This window comes from Sander vitreus, chromosome 16 (assembly GCF_031162955.1).
Source record: "Sander vitreus isolate 19-12246 chromosome 16, sanVit1, whole genome shotgun sequence".
Taxonomy (NCBI): Eukaryota; Metazoa; Chordata; class Actinopteri; order Perciformes; family Percidae; genus Sander; species Sander vitreus.
This window is the reverse complement of record NC_135870.1, coordinates 4504248-4526369: the sequence shown is the minus strand read 5'-3', so window position 1 is coordinate 4526369 and position 22122 is coordinate 4504248. Positions and strand designations below refer to the sequence as shown.

The window sequence follows — 22122 nt, the reverse complement described above, 5'->3', positions numbered from 1 at the left end:
TTTGAATTGAATTGAGACAGATAGAGAGAGAGAGAGAGAGAGAGAGAGAGAGAGAGAGAGAGAGAGAGAGAGAGAGAGAGGATTTGGATATGTTTTTTTAGATCCTCCTCCTCCCCTTCTCGTTTAAAACCGACCTGGAGTCTGTCAATCTGTCATTTGGTGCTGAGTGACTGGAGGAATCATTTGTTTCAAATATAAGGTGTTCGGCCTCTCTCATTCAGCGCCACCATGACGCACATCGCTCCTCTTCTCGCTGTCATTTTGACATCATCACTCCTGCGCTGCGCGGCTGCAGAGGCATCGATCCTCTGCACCTGGACTAAAGTTTTGCCTAATGAAGAAGTGCATTTCAGTTTCCTCCGGAGCGACCCCCGGCAGGCCTCTCCATCTCTGCGCCTCTACCACAGCGCCTGGTCCGGGGAGCGCGCTCTGCGCAGTTGCGCGTGGAGCGACGACGTGGCAGTGATCCAGAACTATTTCTCTCTGTGCCGGGAGCGCACGCACGAGTTCTCCGACCACCCGGATGGAAAGCTCGATGTGGACTCCATGTTGGAGACAGAGGACCTGTGCGGGTCTGTGGCTGACCTGGGGGACGGTGGGCGCCCGAGGCCGGCGAGGAGCGTCGGTGGACATCATCAGAGTCCAGCTGAAAGGTCAGAGGTCAGGAGCCATCAGCGTGTAAAGCGCGGTTTCATTGTGCCAGGGACTCTCTGGTGCGGCTCCGGCAACAAGGCGCCGTCATATGCAGATCTGGGTAGGTTGATACTTATGTAAGACAGTCACCAGATGATTAAAGGGATAATAACACACGTTTTTTTAGTACTTTTCTCAATTTCAATTTTCCTTTTTTTTGGCATGCACAAAATAAAACATGTTACCAAAGCAGTTTACAGAAAAAGAATTGTTTCACGCACATTCTATACTGTAGAAACAGAAGTACTGAATACTTATACTGTAAATAAATTGACGTGTCTCTACAGAAGTAGAGTGACAACTCAATCAGATGGCATAACCAGTGTTAGAGGTCACATACAATATCATGAAATCACACAAAAGCCTTATAATATTCAGAGGCGGTAAAGTTCATGTCATATATGTACAAAAAGTCACAAAAGGGAAACTCTCAGAACAGCAGAGGGAACTTAAAGAGGCACTCAGTGATTTAGTATTGCATTTCCATAAAGTTAGAGGACTTGCCAGAAGACAGATTGATGAAAGAATAGTCAAAATCAAAGCAGCAAAAGCCGAGATGTCGTGACTTTTAGCTCCCAAACACTGAATCCTACATTTCCCATAATGCAACTCAATAGCCAAGCAAAACTACCTTCAAGTGATGTCACTTGAAGGTAGTTTTCATGTAAACAAACAAACTTCTGTTTACATTCAGTGTTTCTCCCCAAAACACATTGTGTGAATCCTTGAGATCTAACAAATGCGTTGACGATGTTTCCTTCCTTCTAAAACATTCGCAAAGCCTATTTTTGGGGGGGATTTGAAAGTTTGAAACCTGCATTGTGTACATTCCATGGATGTATTATATTGACCTGGATACAAGATTACAAAATGGCGCCCATTCAGTTAAATGCAGTTGCAGTTGTAGAGGATCTAACACATCCTTTTCAAATGCGGTCAGCAGCATTTTAAGACTGTCACGATGCCAAAAGTGCATCGCCATGACACAGGAAGCTGTTGTAACTTCACTTTAAATTGTCCAATCTGCCTGAAACTTCACATGCTGGATAAGAGTCCAGACCTGGAGGCATCTATATGTCCATAATAAGTCATGGTCATAGCGCCACCTACTGACAACAGGAAGTCAGCCTGATGTGACAAACATTATTCGATTCACATGAAATTGTCATGGTGTGGTCTACACATGATATACAGCAACATAAAGTACAATTAGTGTGTGTTCTCTAGCGCCACATAGTGGACAGAGGAATTTTTAACGGGCAAACGGCATTCCGCTAGTACCCCCAATGTGCTGGGAGGGACGAGGGCCCATTCATCGCTGCTTGCAGCTTTATTAATAATCTTTGGATTGATCCCGACTCTGTCCCTCTCCCCTCATCTCTTTCAGGAGTTTTTGCAGAGACCGACAGCTGCTGCCGTGAACACGACCAGTGCAAACACACCATCCTGTCCTTTCACTCCGAGTTTGGTGTTTTCAACAGCAACATCTTCACCATGTCTCACTGTGATTGTGACAACAAGTACGCAGTTATAACTGTCGCTAAATGACATTTCATGTCCATATCAACTGATCTGTAATTGATTTTTTTTCAACGATGTAACCAAAATGATTTGTGTTGCAGGTTTCGCTGTTGTCTGATGGAGGCCAAAGACAGCATATCCAACGTGGTGGGATACACCTTCTTTAACCTGCTTAAGATGCACTGCTTTGAGTTCTCCCACAAACTCCAGTGTAAAGAGAGAAACTGGTTTGGCATGTAAGTAAAGTTCTCGTTTATTCATTAACACAGCGGGGTATGTAGGTTTGTATTTTGGGTACAAATGAAGTTTTGTGAATTTATCAATGATTTGGATGACTTTCTTTATTTTAAATTAGCAGCTCTAGCAATGTTGGTTGATGAATAGTCTATATCATCGACGTTCCACTTCCGGGATTGCTTAGGTGCCGACGGAAAATCGGCAGGATTTCACTCATTTAGGCCGGATATCCATTGCCTTGGGTTTCCTTTGTGTTGGCATTTTAAACTCTGGTCAATTTATGAGGACTATGGTTAACCTTTTCTCAGATCTCTGCAGGGTAAATCCAGACAGCTAGCTAGTTTTCTGTTGCACGACTAAAACAACTTTTGAATGTACATGTTCCACCAAAACAAGTTCCTTCCCGAGGCTATTTTGCAGAGGCACTGCAGCTCCGTCCGGCGCTTAGCACCGCTCAAGACGATTGTGATTGGTTTAAAGAAATGCCAATAAACCAGAGCACGTTTTTCTCCTGTCCAGGAATGCTGTGTGGACTATTCAGACCTTCCTCTGCATTGCTGTGGAGGAAGGTCTGGCAAAGCGAGACTAGTTGATAAAGTACTGTATTTAAGTACAATTTTGATATAGTTGCACTTCACTATTATTTCCATTTCACGCTCATTTAAACTTCTACTCCAGAGATTGTCCTCCACGGAAAAACGCTCCCATAAGTTTGTTCAAGCAACAATTACATCTCATATTTACGTTTATGGCGGATCACTCTAGTGACCTACTGTCAATTCCACGTAAGGAGGTAGGAAGGTTGGGGTGTTGGATGGGTCAAAAAACAAAAAAACAAACAAGACTTCACCCAGGAGACCATGATTGGTGTCACGTTGTGAACGGAAAAAGTAAAAGTGCTTAGTCATGTGCTTAACCAGAAGTTAAGTAACGTAAAAGATGATTTTGACCCGAACCATGATCTTTTTATAAACTTTACTAGGTAGTTTTGTGCCTAAACCTAACCAAACTGCGACTGTCTCACGTTAACACGTTTCAAGCGGCGACCATAATTTACAAAATGAACATCATGCTGTGTTAAAGAAGAATTGAAACTAGCCATAAACCACAAGGCCATCAACTCATTCTGAAAATGTTTATTGAGGTAATAAATCATGTGAGAAGTAGGCTCATTTTCCCGTAGACTTCTATAGAAACAGACTTCTTTTTGCAACTAGTAGAGTCGCCCCCTGCTGGACATTAGATAGAATGCAGCTTTTACTTTTTGGGCATTTTTAGGCCTTTATTGACAGGACAGCTAAAGACATGAAAGGGGAGAGAAAGAGGGGAATGAAATGAAAAGCTTTAAGGCACTTTTCAGATACAGAAGCTTTTTTTATTAGTCTATGAAGTGGTATTGATCTAAGATAAGATATGAAAGGATCAAACTTTATTGTGTTCACACAGAAATCTTTCTTGCATCATCTGCTCCAACAATCGACAGAACTCTTTTTAATTCTCGGCAAGAAAGTGAAATACGTGTTTTTCCCAAATTATCAAACAATTGCTTTAAATAATTGAATCTTCTGTTGTGACCTACAGGTGTAAAGAGACCCAAATGGCTCTATATGCTGAGGTTTATCCACCCACGGCGTACGAGTCCCCCGATCCAACCGAGGCCAGCATGAACAGCTCCTTCACAAACACCACCATACCCACAGAGCTGCTGGGGAGCAACACGTCAGACTCCATCGCTGCTGCTGCTGCTGCTGCTGCAGCATTCACAGTCCCTACACCGTCAACGAGTCCCCCCTCTGCCTCCATCACTCCCGTTACCAACGTTACCACCTCCACGTCACAGGGACTCACCGGATCAGCTCCGAACGATCTGGAGAACACTTTACCGACCAAAAAACAAACTCATTCTGAGCTGGATATCACAGGTATTCAATACATCTCTCCTGTATATCAGTTTATATTTCTACATCACCACGATGCAACTGAATATTATCAGAAACTGACATTTCCCATCCACAGAGAAGCAGCTCTCGTGTGCTGTCTATAAGGATCTGGACGAGTGCAGGAACAAGATCCTTCCCCAGCGGAAGAGATATGGCCTCCACAACCCAGACAACAGGACGCTGTACCACTGCAACTGTACCACCAGGTAAATCCACAAACAGGGGTGAAATATAACCAAGTACTGTAGCTCTATGGTGCATTCCATTTGCCTCGGAACTCGGAAGCCGAAGCTGGGAATGACGTCACACCCGAGTTGAATGCGTTCCATTTACAAGTCTGGTTAGCCATCGTTAGGAATGCTAGTGTGCAACAAAATAATTACGCTGTATTATGAGCATACAAAAACAGCGTAACAACTTGTCCACAGATAGAAGATGGACAGCTGTCTGTACGACTGATTTAGTGAGACACAAATAAAACAGAAGTGCTAATAACTGTATGTTACTACAGCTTTTAAAACTGTTGCTGCACGGAGCAGCCATGTTGGATTTTAGCTCGGGGTACTCAGTGGTTGTCTGAGTTATGTAGTTCAAGTACTTTAAGTACTTGAACTACATTTAGCCGATACATTTTTTTTTTTTTTACTTCAGTAAGGTTTTGTGTGCAGGACTTTTTCTTTAAGTGGAGTATTTTCACAGTGTGGTATTAGTACTTTTACGGAAATAAAAATATCTAAATAGTTCTTCCACAGCTGCTCAAGAAAATTAACACCAATCATACTGAGAATTTATCGTTTTTATTAGCATTGTGATTATCTTATAGGAGTGTAATGATACATAGATCTGGATCCATATATCGATACAATCCTCAACGATCTAATATCATCAATACAAAGTGAAAATATTGATATATCTCTAAGATGCACTTTTATTTTGTAATTCCCACTTTATATTTATTCTTTTTATTAAAAAGAGTAGATTATTAAATGTCTGGAAGACCTTAGTAATGAAATTGTCAAATCATATTTTAGTTGATTTTGGTAAATAAATAAATGTAACCGATTGTGTTAAATGGATTTATGATATTGTCTTGTATCGATCGTAGTAGTTATTATTGTATTGTCCAAAGAATCAATATATCGTATTGTGTAAAACGTGTGATTTACATCCCTTTCATCTTAGCGGCAGGATCAGCTGTTCCGGATGATATTCAATGACGTTGAGATGTGTCACATCATATCTAGATTACACAAACCGATTACCCCCCCTGTAAATATTTACAGTACTATTTGCAGATTACAGACGTGATAATGGTGCACTCACATTTATTTCTTTGAAGCACAGGCAGACGTCAGGTTTCAGAGCACAAACTAGATCACAAGCAGCGCACACACACACACATTCAGAGTCACGTGGTGACAGAAGGTGCACAGAAACAATTTTACGGTCTTGGACATGATCATAATCTCATGTTTGCACACGTGGTCTCTGTCTGGGTTTCTTAGAGCTTTCCAGGTTTGTTCATCTGTTTTTTTTTTGTTGGCCTGCCTGCTGATCTCTTCTGTTTGTCTGTCCTAGATTATTTCAGACGTTGGCTAAACAGAGACAACTGACCGAAGTACAGGCTCTTCTGCTGGGAAATGTGTCTCAATCCTGCTTCATGCCGCAGAACTGCACAGCAGGCAAAATGTAAGTAAACAACATATTTACATGGCCTTGCTTAAACAAACTGGGACATCAAATGACTCAGCTGCTTTTTGCATTATATAATATGATCACTCTGTAGAGCCGTGATGCAAGGAGAACTCAGATCATTGACTTTAGTGGAACCAGTGTATAAAAACTCTATTGCATGTAAGAGTGAAATTGCATGCAATGCTTACTTGTCTCTCCTGTGACTGATATCTGTCGCGCGCTCTTACTGGGTGAGCTAGAAAGGCTTAAGTAGCATACAATGGAACTACTCAAGTACAAGTACCTCAAATGTTTAAATGCAGTACTTGAGTTAATAGCAGTGGTGGAAGAAGTATTTGGATCCTTTACTTTAGTGAAAGTACTGCTACCACGCTCTAAAAATACTCTGTAACAAGTAAAAGTCCTGCATTGAAAATGTTACTTAAGTAAAAGCATGTAAGTATCGTCAGTAAAATGTACTTAAACTATTAAAAGTAAAAGTTCTCAATGCAGAAAAATCCTCACATATTAGAAACGGGAAACAATCCAAACAGTTGTGTGTTTAATGGTCTAATCATTTCAGCTGGACTTGTACTTGTAGGCCGTTATATTGTTGGATAGTTTAATTTATAATAAAATATATTTATAAACTACATGTGTTTTGTGTGCAAAAATCTTAATTTGTAAAGTAACTAGTAATTAAAGCTGTCAGATTGATGTAGTGGAGTAAAAAGTACAATATTTCTCTCTGAAATGTAGTGGAGTAGAAGTAACATGTATAGTAACAAAGTAGCATGAAAAGAAAAGACTCAAGTAAAGTCTCCAAACTTGTACTTAAATACAGTACTTGAGTAAACGTACTTAGTTACACTCCACCACTGGTTAATAGCATCACAAAACTACTATTTCTTCTTTGTCCAACAGCTGTACATCAGTTGTGGTGAAAGCAGAGCTTCCTCGGCTGGAGCAGAGCAGCAGAGCAGACATGGAGGAGCACCGCCATCTACAGGCGGTCCAACTGAAGGTCAGGAGGCCAAACACGAGGAGAGCTAAGAGGAAAGACAGAGCTGTCAGGCTTCACAAACTGTGTCTCAGGATGGTCCGGCCCAAACTCAACCAGAACAAGACCAGAACACACGGTCAGAGTGCACATCAGCCAGTTGTGTGAGGAAGAGCGCTCGTCTGAGTGTGAATACTATGGAGAGTCAAAATGGTTCAATGTTAAATAGATAAATAGGACATTAAGTCTGTTGATATCTCACAACATCCTGATGAAAGTTTTACATCACACGTATTTCCAACAAGATGTTAAAATAAAATACAAAAACACTGCTGGGTTGTAATAAAAAATTGCCTGCAATAAACTCAGTGAAAAGAATAATAATAATGAGCTGAGTTTTAAAATGTTGCATGGTCATACAACAAGTTTTTTATCTGCATCATATGATTATTTATTTATTTAATATTGAACACTTTGGGTCCCCGTTTTATATTGTAGTATTATGTATTCATATTGTCTACATCAGAGATGTAGTGGAACTCAGTTTTGACCAAAGTGTTACCAAATGTAACAACTTTTATGGGATTTAAAAAAAGAAAACATTTTCTCAATAATAACAAAAGACTTTTCACAGCAAAGGCTTGGACGTATTCTAAGTAGGAACAGCACAGGTATGACTTATAACATTAATATTAGTTAATTCAGGTGCGCCAGTTCAAGAGCGCTGCTACAGTATAATACATGCTGGCTCACTGGAATACCTTATGTGATTAGTTACACCTGTGCTTTCTTGTTAGCTTGGCTCCAGACTGAAATATCTAAACAACTTTTGGATGAATTGCAATGAAATTTGGTAGAGACAGTCATGTCCCCCAGAGGATGAATCCTACTGATTTTGATGATCCCTTGACTTTTCCTCTTGCGCCACCATGAGGTTGACATACATGGTTTTCAGTAAAATATCTCCACAACTATTGGACAGGGAATACCTGGAAAACTAATGGCATTACCATCAGCCTTACTTGCACTTTGTATTAAGTGCTGATTAGCACATGTTAGCATGGTAACAAGCTCAACCAAAATGGTGAACATCATCTGCTAAACATAAGTATGTTAGCTTTGTCATTGGGAGCATGTTAGCATGTTGACATTGGCATTCAGCTTAAAGCGCCTACAGTAACTACAGTTATAGCTGCTTGGATGTAGACTATGCTACATGTGAAAATGTCTGCAATGAAAAGGGTCTATGAGTTTGATATCTGTGGCACTTTTCCCTGACATATTGATTAAAAAGGAGGTCATAGTTTACCAACCTTTTTATGTCACTGTGATTGAGGTTTTAGCACTGAGTGTATTTTTAAAAATGTGTTCTGTGTTGTAGTGAGTTGTATATATATATGCTAAATATGTAGAAATAAAATGATGTAAATATATGTACATAAGACACATGGTTAAATATTTGGTTTATGAGGCAAGAAGCATGTATGACTTAAAGGAATAATTTGACATTCAGGGATTTTGCTTTCTTGCTGAGAGTTAGGAGAAGATCTCACAAATGCCAGATATATATTTCTTAGATGGAAAGAAATGATACCACTCTCATATTTTTTCTGAAATCTGAAGCTACTTTCAGGTAACGTTAGCTTAGCATAGCATAACAACTGAAAACAAGGGGAAACTGCTAGCCTAGCTCTGTCCAAAGGTAACAAAACCCACTTAACTCTTACGCTAACTAGTTAACACATTACAGTATATCTCGTTTGTTCACTACTTTAAAAAAAAAAGTGTAAAAACAACAATTTGCGATTTTATGGGGGTTATGTGCGGTAAAAGTCTCTGATTGCCCATCAACCTAACAGTGACAAAAGAACTCCAAAAGGTTGCCTGACAATACATTTTTACACTTCAATTTCAAGCTAGCTGTTTTCGCATTTCCATTTTTTATGCTACTCTAGGCTAACCAGATAGCTTCATATTTACCATACAGACATAAGACATAGTCCATACAAACCAAAGTGTAAACACAAACTGTGTTAACACTGTGTAGTTAAAAATTTGTTTACCCGTTTACAGACTTTTTGCTAAGCTAAGCTAACCTGCTGTAACTTCATATTTAGAAAACAGACACGTACGGAAACCGCTAGGGGGAATACGCTAGCCTGTATTGTCCAGCACCTTTTAAAGCTCAGTTTAATCTGTAAGAAGCAAAAAGTGTTTGTTTTTTTACTTAGACAGAGATATACTAGCTTGCTCTTTCCCCCGTTTTCAGTCTTTGTGCTAAACTAAGCTAAACCTGACTGTTGTGGATATACATATACATATGCAGTATTTTCTATTTATCTTTCCTCTTAAGAAAGTGAATATCTTCCAAAATGTTTAACTATTTATTTCAAATGTAAAGAGTTTTAAATACTAGTTTGCCTCCTGACATTTAGACTAAATGTCACGTGTTTAATTATGTATTGTTTTGTTGGTGTTTGTTTGACCTAGTAAAAGTTAAAACAAAAAAAACAAAAAAAAAACATGCCAAACTGTGTTCATTTATTCCACAAGAAAAGCAGCATCACTTTGAGTCTCCTACGCTAGCATACCAACAGTGAGTACAGGCCTGCTGTAATGAATATCTGTCAGGTAACTCAACTCCTCTCTGATGTCATGAAAAGTAATTGAAACCTTGCTGAAGGCTGCAGCCATGGAGCCGACCGGATCCCCGCCTCTCACCGGACAAAAACTTCGCTACGGGGAAAAGCTCGGCGGTGGGAACATGGCGCATTTACTCTGGATTAACTTTCCCCAGGAAAAAGTTTGGAGGGTTGCTACATAGCACACAACACGTCTCCCTATCTTATCGATATTTAAAACGCGCTGCAGACTGTGGATAAACTACAATACTGTGAGTCTCGTGTTATTTTGGATGGTGTGTTTTCCTGTCCTGCCTCAGTACTGTTGCTGCTGTGGGATGAAAGTTTGTCGCTGCCGGATTTAGCCGAGAGCAGGATGGAAAAGCAAAGAACGAGGAAAGAAAAGGTAAAGCTAATGGAAAACGGTGCTGCATGTTTTATTTAGTGGTTTCAACTATCCGCTGTTGGAGCTGGTCTGGGTGGCAGGAGGCTGAGAGAAGAAAGAAAGTAAGTTCTCAGACTAACGGGCAGCTCACATCCCATGATGAACTGCCGTTCTGTAGGATTTATTTTAAAAACCACTGGCACGACTCATTAAACACCCCAAAAATCAGCTAGCCAATTCTTCTCTCTATAAACTGACTAATCTTTTTGTCTGTTAAACATACAATCTCTGAACATAGTGACAAATGCCTTAATGACAGTGGTGGAAAAGTACTCAGAAGTTTTACTTAAGTAAAGTAGCAATACAAAAGTGCAAATACTCTTAACAAGTAAAAGTGCACAGGTTTTAACAGCATGATGTACTTAAGGTATTAAACGTGCTGGGCAGAATGGTCCCTTTCAGAGTTTTATTATGATATAGTCAGATCATTTGGATAAGTGGAGTGCAGTTAAAGTACAATATTTCCCTCTGAGATGTAGTGGAGTAGAAGTATATAGTGGCATACAATTGAAATCATATGAACTAAAGTAAAAGTACATCAAAATTGTATTTAAGTACAGTACTTGAGTGAAGGTACTATGTTACTTTCCACCATTGCTTAATGAGCTGTCCCAAACACCAAAATACTCAGTTTACTATAAAATATGACAAAGGAAAGCATTACTTGAGAGACTGGAACCAGAGAATTGTTCATATTTTTTGCTTGAAAAATGACTGAAATTATTTATTGATTATCAAAATATTCAATTAACTTCCTGTTGATCAACTAATCGATTAATCAACAAATCTCCTCAGCTCTAACATCAGTCCAGAGATTGTAAAGCTGTGAACACCATGTTAACTTTGGTCTTAAGCAGCGGTGGAAGAAGTACTCAGATCTTTTACTTAAGTAGCAATACTACAGCGCAGAAATACTCTCTTAGTCCTGCATACAAAAAGTTACTTAAGTACAATAGTGTTAGCATCAAAATATGCTTAAAAAGTCAAAGTACTCGTGCAGAACAGCCCATTTCATAATGTGTTCATCACTTTATGTTGGAGCTGATAAAAGTGAAGCTTGTTTTACTTTTACTGTATACTCACCAAGGGATAAACAAAGTCTCATCTTTTACTAATTTAATATATCATTTAAAATTACTTCTTGATTATATTTTGTATTAATAATTTGTTAAGTAACACAAAACTAAAGGTATCAATAAGGTATACATAAATGTACAGTGGTGGAGTAAAAAGTACAATACTTGCCTCTGAGATGTTGGAAGTAAAATAACAGTTAGTGAAAATACTCAAGCAAATTACCTCAAATTTGTACTTAAGTACAGTACTTACTGTAAGTAAATGTACTTACATGTAGTTACTTTCCAACATTGGTCTTAAAGGTGCAGCAGGTAAGACTTCTAAAACTAACTTTCTGTCATATTTGCTGAAACTGACCCTATGTTCCAGTAGAACTACATGAAGCAGGTCATTTAAAAAGAAATCCACCACTCCCTGTTCAGATGCACCAATCAGGGCCAGGGGGCGGTGTCTAACTGTTCAGATGCACCAATCAGGGCCGGGGTGTCTAACTGCGTGTCAATCACTGCTCATGCACACGCATTCATTCTCCCTTGTGGGGGGAGGGGCTTAGGAGACAGTTTTGGGCTTTAGCAGAAAGGGGGGAGGGACTGAGAAGTTATGGATGTTCAAATATTTTGACCAAGTCCTGGATCTTCACAATCCTACCTACAGCACCTTTAAGCCAGCCAATTTCACAAATATGCATACGTAAGCAGGGCTGATTTTATATAATCAATTCTCCAATTAAAAGCAATCTTTGAGGGATCTGATATCGAGTCATAAAATCCAGAAATCGATCTTTGCATATCTGCCTTTTCACCATGACGGATGTATAAATAAAAAGTTCTTTTTGGGTGTCAATTCGTAATGTAAATATTAACCTAGTCTCGCTTTGCCAGACCCTCCTCCAAAGCTCGCTGGAGGAGGGTCTGGCTACTCCACATAGCATTCGGGGATGGGAGTAAAACATGCTCTGGTTTATTGGCATTTCTTTAAACCAATCACAATCGGCGTGGGCAGCACTAAGCGCTGTACGGAGCAACGGTGCCTCTGCAAAATAGCCTCGGGAAGGAACTTGTTTTGGTGGAACGTGTGTACGTTCAAAGGTTGTTTTAGTCGTGCAACAGAAAACTCAGATTGGACAGATAGTCTAGCTAGCTGTCTGGATTTACCCTGCAGAGATCTGAGGAGCAGTTAACTACAGTCCTCAGAAATCCACCAGAGTTTAAAATTACAACACAAAGGAAGCCCAAGGCAACGGATATCCGGCCAAAATGAGTGAAATCTGGCGGATTTTCCGGCAGCAATGGAGCAATCCCGGAAGTGGAATTTCGAGCATATAGACTAATATTAACCTGGTGTATTATAAAAAAAAGAAGAAAAAAAAAAGAAGGTTGCTTCTTGCTTGTACAATTTACAGTAGTAAAGTATGTCAACTAATCTAAATCTTACCATGTTTTCTCAGCTACATCCACGCACAACTTGCTTGCAACTAATAATGCGTTGCCTTCGAGGCCTTGACTTATTTTAACAGATCAAAGCGTTCAGGGACAAAGTTTTCTCTTCTGCAGGTATTCAGCCACCCAGTTTCTGTCTCTGTGTTCTCCAGGAATGTACTCCCTTTGACCTGGGTAGTAAGGAGGTGTGTGTGTGTGTGTGTGTGTGTGTGTGTGTGTGTGTGTGTGTGTGTGTGTGTGTGTTTTTCTAAGGACTAGAACAGGACATCCATGTTGTGTTCCTGTGTTTTTTTTTTTTTTGGGTCCTTGTTGCATGTGTGTCAGTGAGTCTGCAAACTCCTGTTCAGGAAATACAACCTCATATCTAAACCAGGGAACGTAACCGTTGCCGTTTTGAACGTAAGGGTCGCGATTTTAAACACGTCTTTAACGTTGTGAAACGGTTGCAGTTTGGTTATGTTTAGGGACCAAAACTACTTAGTTAAAGCAACACCAAAGATTATTTTGTACCTTAAAATAATGTTTCCAAAATCATTTCAGTGGTTCATCAACTCGTAACGGAACTTCAGCATTCGCTTTGCGGCCCTCTATCGGCTATAACCGCACTATGCAAGTTTGACAGATCGGGTAGCGGATCTGTAGTTCGAATGAGAACGGTAATGGACAACTCCGCTACCAACCTGTAGGGGGGCCGAAGAGGAAAAGTGCTTTGGTGTTGCTTTAAGTTTAGGAAAAAATCTGTCTGGTTAAGGACCTCAGGAAGAATAGCACCTGCAATGCAGGAGCTAATGAGGATCCTAAATAAACAAACAAAATGTTTAGGGACCATTATATCCATAACCATACTTCCGACTTTGCTCCCATCATAATCACTACGGCCACTAGAGGGCGCCGCCACCAGAAACATAAATATAGGTCGTAATTGCTGCTTGAACACATTATCTCTGGGAGCGTTTTCTCGGGGGATGACAGTCTCGTTCAGACACTCTTAACACTTTTTCTATACATTATATACATTTCTCAATACTCAATTACTGCACCTAAGTACAGTTTTAAGTTACTTGTACTCTACTCGAGTACTTCCATTTTATGGTACTTCATACTTCTACTCCGCTACATCTCAGTAGCAAATATTGTACTTTTTATTTCCACTTCATTTATTCGACAGCTTTGATTACTCTGCAGAGTCAAATTAATAATGCAAAATATAATCAACACAGAAATTACGTTATTTTATTTCATCAGTACGACTTTTTTGATCCTTTGGCGGGAAATTGTCAGGCTACCCAGCGTTATATAAAGTACTATTATTTATATATATATATATATATATATATATATATATATATATATATATATATATATATATATTGATGCTAATACTTTTGTACGTCCAATTTTAAATGCAGGACAAAGAGTATTTGTACACTTTGCTTCTTTTACTTGAGTACTACTTCTTCCACTGCTGCATACATCAGCGGTGACACTTCTAATAACAAACTGTCAGTGGAAATGCCCTGCTGAGTGAATTAGTGCTACTGTCGTGTGTGTGTGTGTGTGTGTGTGTGTGTGTGTGCGCGTGCGTGTGTGTCAGCACCTTTAATTAGCTGCTACAGGAATATCAAACACAGACAGGTGACGCAACGAATCACATCCAGATGAAATAGGCTGCACACACAGCAGTTCAAAGCCTCTTGTGGGGTTTAAGTTATACTTTCTACACAGACACAGTCAAAGACTAGCTGGTGAACATAGTGGAGCTTTTAGCAGCTAAAGAGACGGATATTTCCCTCAAGAGCTGGTGGAGACCAAAAACAGAGCTATGAGAAAGTAAAAAGATCCAAATGGATGCTAATGTTGCTCCATGCTAGATGTTTATAGGTTTGGTTATGCTTGAACAGAACTAGTTTTTAAGTGTTGTATCAAAAGTGTTTATACCGGCTCTGGAAGGTGTTACACTTAGTTTTTCTCATGAAAAGTGACAGAAAGGTGAGAGCTTAATTTCTCACGCACAGCTGGCCAATCACGGCGGGAGGTGGGTGTGAATGTCGGATTGTTGGTATCGGAAAGTTACAGAAATGGAATGCTAATTTAACATCGGAAAGATATTCAACCCTCCAACAAGAACCTCTGAAGAAGCATACTGGCAGCTTCAATAAACAACTGTTTGCCACCAAGTTTGCCATATTAACCAGGGGTTAAGCCAAAACATCTGGATCGCTTGGTGGCTGGCCGCAGTACAGGTCATAAACTCCGCCCCCTCCATGTTAGCGGATGGGACATGGGCCAAACAAAAAAATTAGTACACGTCAAATCAAGGGCGTAACTTTGGGTTCAACATTGGGGGGGGGTTCAGATCTCCACTTTCGAGCAAAATGGAAATTTTGAGAATATCAAACACTCAAAGGAAATTACAATAGGTTTTTGGGGTGGGTTGCACTGGTTAGTTTTGATTTGGTTGTAACCCCCCCATCACTCCTGTAAATTACACCCATGTGTCAAATAATTTATGGACGATGGTTTCTGTCATTTTAGGTAGTTCTGATCACGCTGATATTTGTTCAAGTGTTCATTTTTCGGATCAGTTTTTATTAGTTATTTGATGCTATAAAAACGGGGTGAAACGTCATGATTGACAGCTGGGATTGACTCGCGATTGGTTTGGGCGGGTGTATGGGTGGGACTTTGATACCGTGGCTCCACCGCCCCGGTAACTACTGTGCAGACTCTGGCTCAGAGGAACAGAGGAACTAACATGCATTTCCTGAGTGAAAGTATTAACATTAAACATGAATTATTATTTTAAATTAGATTTTGTGAATATTTTTGTAATTTTGCACAACTTCTGGCCGTAGCTGTATCCCTTCTTGCCACAACTGGCTTTACTTAGTACAGTGGGAGGAAGTGGAGACTCGCCGCCCATCTTTATATCCATTCTGTGATATTTACTATGTAAGTTGTTTGTTTGCAGACAGTTTCTGTGGCCTCCAAGTGGCCAGAAAAAAACCCATTAAAGCCACTTTAAGGTAAAATAAATCCTCATGGCTGGACTATTAGACTATTGATTGATTCGTCAAACATGTAATACATAAAACTTGACTGATTATCGATCACTCTGGCTCACACACACACAAAGATATCCTCTGTACTTTCAAACAAACCATTTGAACAGTTTGTGCACAGGTGCTCTGTTTAGAGAACATTGTCACACAACCGTGTATACAACCTACTCTGTAACGTAAACCGTGTGATTGCAAAAGTCTTCACTGAACTCCTCCTCAGTCGTATTTCTTCTTGCGCTCTATTAACTGTGTTCCAATCAAGAGCGTAGGTTTTGTCACAACATTGGGGAGGGACACATAATAACGGCGTACGGTCGTCTCCTGCATTCTGGTGCATTTTACTATGCAACAATTTATGATGCAAATGTCTTTATTTATGCAAAGGAAATAATTATTCTCCTGTATTGTTGAAAACTTTCTGCATATTCAAAACATCACACGTGTTTCCAGATGTTTTTTTTTTAGGAATCCTGTACAAATCTGTTAGAGAATGAGACCTTGTTACAGCCATGGGCTCCAAAGTTTAAATCTATATTTAGTTTAGTTTTCACGCTCCTGTTGTGTTCTTTAACCCCCAATGTTGCAAAGTAGACACAATTATTTTTTGCTGTACATGTTTTGAACCCCCTTAACGGTTATTTTTACCTGTTTTGGGGAGTTTGTTGTCTTGACATATTATTTTAAGGGGGACAAATCTATGTCTTCTAAATATTGGGGGGGAGACACACAAATCCCCTGCATCCCCCCGCCCCCAAAAAAAAAAAAAAAAATCTATGCCTATGGTTCTAGTTCAACAATAATAAGCTTAGAGATGCATGTCTTAGTTCCACACACGATACTGTATGCGGATTTCTTTGTTTTTTTCCAGCAAACTGCGCCCTGGTAACATGTTTAACAAGCGCTGCTTTATATCACATTTGTCACATGTGAACAAGCGTTTCATAACAGCGTGACACTTAAAAACACGATGGCATGCTGGAGAGAACAGCTGAAAAATGGCCACTGTAAGAGGACTTTGAGTTGTGGAAATTTGCTCGGTGAGATGGGCATTACTGTGTCGCAGAACTCCTCGGGGCTGAAGCCACCGAGGACACAGAGGACACTGAGGACATGGTATTATTTCTGGGCTGGATTGTTTTCTTTGTGAATTTGTGTGCAGAGATTCAGAATTTCATTCCTGTCAGCGTGGGGAAAGCTTTAAAACAGCATTTGTGTTTTTTATTGTCCTTTTCTTTAACCAGGTAAAAGTCTTGTTGAGATTGAAATCTCTTTTTCAAGAGATACCTGACCAAGAAGAACATTGTTACAGTGTAGGGCTGCACAATTCTGGAAAAAAAATTTTTTATAATCACAATTATTTTGGTCAATATAGAAATTGCGATTATTTAACACGATTACGCATTGCCTTTTGGAAAGATGTTGCATTTATTGAACTTAACAAACAGTTAAACAAATGAACAGCGAAAACTGAACATGAATATTTGAACTGTGAAATTCCCTAAATACTTTTTACGGGTGGGGGGGGGGGAAATCAATACAGCATAGTATCGCAAGATTTTCTGTAGCAATACTGTATCGATACACAGACGCTAAATATCAATCTATTATTATATACGTGTTGGTCAGTTTGTCTGCTTGACAATCCCATTGTGCAGCAATAAAACTGAAGTAAGATGAACAAACGGAGAAATGTATCTTTTCAGATAAAACAGATGTGACAAAGTTTCCTTTTGGGGACATCATTTGAAATTTGAAAAAAAAAAAAAATTGCAATATGTTTAAAATCGCAATAATATCGTATCATGATGCTATCGTATCGTGAGGCCTCTGGTGATTCCCACCCCTAATACTTTCCCCATTGAACTGTTTGAATTCCCCTTAAAAAAATAATGTCAAAAATATATTCAAATGTTGGCTAAGTGAGTTTAGTCCTCGGGAGGGGCCAAAGAGTTTACTTGCAAAACGTAATGTGCAAAATAATCGTTTTCCTTGATGACATTGTTTTCTTGATTGTCCATTCGATCCCGAAATGAAAATTGCGATCAAAATACGATTAGTTGCACAGCCCTAAGGTACAGCAATAAATACAAGCAACATAAACAGACTAAGACAACTTTTACTGAAATTTCCTTGAAGCAACGACTCCATTTACAGGTGCAACTAAAGATAATTTTCATTATCAACTAATCTTCTGATTATTTTCTGATTGAAGGGATAGTTTGGACATTTCGGATTGTTTGGATATAAAAGATAACTATCCCTTTTTAATCAAGTAATCATTTGGTCCATTAAAAAGTCTATAAATAGTGACCATGCACCTCACAATTGATGTTTTTAAATTGCTTGTTTTGTTGGATCAACTGTCCAAAACACAAAAATATGAAATCTTCTATCATGTATGATAAAGAACAGCAGCAAATCAATCAACTGATTATGAACATAGTTGACTGATCGCCTGAACTCTACTCTGTTAAAATGAAACTTGCAGAAAATATAACGATAGTATAATAACCTGCTAACTATATAAATGAAATCCAAAATATTTGAATGATTACAGATATTTGAAAAAGTCTTTCTGGTGTTTGGGGAAACAGAGGGACTTTGACCTTTGACCTCGGTATTTCTAAAATCCTGGACTCTTAATTTAAGTGTCAGGATTTCACTGTCCCCAAAGCTCAGAGGACCATGTACAGTGAAGACTTAAATCTTGCTTTTAACAGTCTGCAGCTTGATTGTTTCCGAGTTAATCGCGTCGCCATCTGTCAGCGGCACACTTAATTAAGCCATGATCTAAACGGCGAGTAGAGAAGTTGTTCAGCTCTCGGAGCGCAACAGACCTCAAGAAATTAATCTTTATTTTCCCGAAATAAAAGAAACGATGAGCCAAAACTGGAGACGGCTGAGGCCAAATGTGTAGTTTCCTCCAGAAAACTCATTTATTTCACATAAGTAAATAACAAACGGAGCTCTGCTGTGTGTGGAAAGTGATTAGTCCTGCACTCTAACCCAGTGGTTCCCAAACTTTTTCACGTCAAGGATTCCTAAACTGACACGAATTAGACCATGGAACTCCATTTGATAAGATGTCTGATAGGATTTTTTTGGGGAGGGTTGTGATTGAACATTTTTAAGTTGTACAAACTGAGTGCGGCCAGAGAGGTAAGATGTGAACCAGTTGAGTGATGTGTTGATGATACCAATGGAGGCTAGACGATCCAAGAGGATATAGTGAGAGATGGTATCAAAGGCAGCAGTCAGATCGAGGAGGATGAGTATGGTGAGAAAACCTGAGTCAGCAGCCATCAGTAGGTCATTGGTGACATTGACTAGTGCTGTTTCTGTGCTGTGGAGAGGGCAAAAACCAGATTAAAACTGTTCATAGAGGTTGTTGTTGATGAGATCATTATGGACCTGTGCAGCAACAGTTTTTTCTAAGATTTTTTTAGATAAATGGCAGGTTGGAGATTGGTCTAAAATTACCAGGTTTCTGAATTACAGGGGTGATAGCAGTAGTTTTGATAGAGGAGGGAACATGAGCAGAAATAAGAGAGGAGTGGATGATGTTAATTAGCAAAATAGCCTCGGGAAGGAACTTGTTTTGGTGGAACGTGTGTACGTTCAAAAGTTGTTTTAGTCGTGCAACAGAAAACTCCGATTGGACAGATAGTCTAGCTAGCTGTCTGGATTTACCCTGCAGAGATCTGAGGAGCAGTTAACCATAGTCCTCACAAATCAACCGGAGGTTAGAACGCCAACACGAAGGAAGCCCAAGGCAACGGCCATCCCAGATAATCCCAGAAGTGGAACGTCGAGGATATAGACTATCTCCATAGCAGCGATACTTTGTACTTCCGTCCTAACTTCCGACTTCCAGGCTTTTTGTAGCTGACTATATCATTTGTTGCGTCTAAATATGAACATGGATAACGTTAGTGATAGTGAGATGCTTGCTACAGTTAGTTAGTGAGTCTAGTGATGAATCGTCAAAAAAAAAATGTCTCTGATTCATTGCTTTGTCCTAGGCGCTCCTTCTCTTCAGCCACTCTCTGGCTCGCTCGACCGTACGTGCATGTGGGCACACGTTGAGCCTCCATTAACTAGCGATAGAATGATCGGTGCTGGCCGATTATTGGGCCGTTTTTTGGCAGTTTGCAGATAATCTTTATCGCCGTTTTATTTTTTTCACTGTAAATGCATATCGGTTCCAAATATCGGTAATCAATATTTGGAACCAATGTGCTACTACTAATAATCGATATCGGTATCGGCCTTGCAAAACCAGTATCGGTCGATCCCTACCGTTAACTGTTTGTAACATGATTGATTGATTATGGATCATTTTATTGTAGCTGACTTTACAAGATGACTTCCCTATTGGCTGTTGGAACAGGTGACGTCCCTTACGTTCTAAAACCAGCCTCTGGCCATCAGCTGGTTTGAGTCAAGCCGAGACGGGCCGGTTCAGACCGCTGCGACGTTCTAAAACGGTTTTGTCTCGTCGCGAATCTTTGGTCTGAACTGGGCTTAAAACCCATGAACAAAATAGTCATACATTATGTCATCGTGTTACTTATGGATGGAATAATAGTGAAAATAACATCAGTTGTTTTTTGCTGGGGGGAGCTCCTGGAGCTCCCTGAAGGACCCCTGGGCGTCCTCTGCAACCCACTTTGGGAACCATTGTTCTAACCTATGGAAAAAAACTTCAAATTGTTCATGACTAAATAGAAACTAGCTCCTAATAAGCCACTGCAGCTGTTACAGTCGCCATTTCAGCCGACAAAACTGACTGTTGCAGACTAAAAAGTAGAAGTCTGCCTTTGTCTACTTCTGTCTGACGGCATGGCCCATTGTTTCCAAAATTACCTCAAACATCGAGCAGTAAATCTGCCACGATTATCATCTGCACGTGTGATAGATTGGAAAGCTTGACAGGAGTACAGTAGCAATAGTAAGTAAAAGGGGCCGGGATTTTAAACGAAGATTCAATATTTCTTCCCACCAGAATGTTATTCCTGTGAGTGTAGAGAAAGCTTTTAGACAGCATTTATATTTGTATTGTCCTGTTGTTGAGATTAAAACACTATCCAGTTAAGATGCATTAACAGGTGTGTTTCCATCTATTAAAATAAAGGAACAATAACTATAGAAGCAAGGTAACACATCATTTTACGTGTGTAATTCCTTTGGGAGAAACACATTTTTTCTTTAGGTCTAGGTTACATATATCGTTGTTGAAACAACATTTAAACTAATATATTTCAGTGTGAAGGTGGGTTTACACTGACTACATGTGTAAAACCAGTGGGTTTTTTTTTCTCTAAGCAGGTGAAAGAAGTTTAAAACATTTCTCTGGCAAAGCATAGGACTAATGTTAGTCCTAGTGTTAGCTCAAAGTGGTCAAAACCTGCACCGAGTAGATGCATTAGTTCAGGTGTGAGACTGTGTGAACATCCTAAAGTTTTCTTCCAGTTTATTTCAAGCGAATCACGTTGCCTGTGCTCGCCTCTTGCTCAAAGCCATTGGGTGATGCTTTTGCAAGTTTTAGGAATCCCTCCAGTCTGCATATTTTAAGAGTGTGTGTGTGAGAGAGAGAGGGGGGGGAATAGAGAGAGATAATGAAGGCCTTGGTGTAAGCTCTGGTGAAAGGACAAATTTGGAAACGCCAGCGATGAGGGAGGGAGGCAGCGTCTCAATGTTAAAGCTACAGAGAACAGACCTCGGCGAGCACTTTTTACACAAAGTTTGAATGAGAAGAACAGAAGCCTCATCGGACTGTCTGAGTCTCCGCCTGACTTTCCTACTTTTCTCTCTTTCTCGCTCCGTCTCTCTGAGGAATTTAAGTCGTTACCACCGAGCAGAAAAGAAAAGTGCACGCAGCAGTTTGGGTGTCCCCTTTGCCAGAAACTACAGTATCGCATCATGCAAATGAGGCTGCTGCTGCTTCGGTGTCCTCCTGGGTTTTATATGACTTATATAACAGCAGCCAAAACCACTTCTGTCTTTCTCAACTTATTTCAATTTCTACAACACTATGGGCAAACAGCTTTTTCACGTTTGGTCAGTCTTAATATTGGTCTGTCTATGCCACAGTTCAAAATATGGAATAATCAATATAACCCGATTGATACAGATACCGAGATTCAGAATCAGACAAGGATTTATAGCCAAGTAAGTAATACTTACAAGGAATTTGCCTTGGTGAATGGTGCATACATAGACAAAGATATTAAAAGGAAATAAACAATAAATGTAAAAGAAACTATAACAAATAACCAGGTTTAAACCTAATTTATCTCGAGGGCAATGGCTGTGCAGCAGTTGCAAAACAAAGTGGTACGAGTGCAAATATAAAAGTCGGAGTTGAAAAAATCTCGATAGTGAATGCGTTTACATATGCACTGGTATCCTGG

The 22122-nt window shown here is 39.7% G+C and overlaps 2 protein-coding genes across 3 annotated transcripts in view; both read left to right on the top strand.

Annotated features, from left to right (window-relative positions):
- Positions 1–228: 228 nt before the first annotated feature.
- Positions 229–7233, top strand: pla2g3 (phospholipase A2 group III). The gene is made up of 7 exons (XM_078271897.1): positions 229–754; positions 2081–2213; positions 2316–2450; positions 4033–4373; positions 4468–4597; positions 5970–6080; positions 6990–7233. Exons 1-7 carry the CDS (start codon positions 229–231, stop codon positions 7231–7233), a joined length of 1620 nt encoding a protein of 539 aa, XP_078128023.1.
- A 2565-nt stretch (positions 7234–9798) lies between these two features.
- ttc28 (tetratricopeptide repeat domain 28) overlaps positions 9799–22122 on the top strand; it is a 156202-nt gene continuing 143878 nt past the window's right edge. For both annotated transcript variants that reach the window (XM_078271274.1, XM_078271273.1), the window contains exon 1: positions 9799–10092. In XM_078271274.1, the coding sequence (XP_078127400.1) occupies positions 10063–10092 (30 nt within the window). In that variant the 5' untranslated portion in view covers positions 9799–10062. The remainder of the gene's footprint in view (positions 10093–22122) is intronic.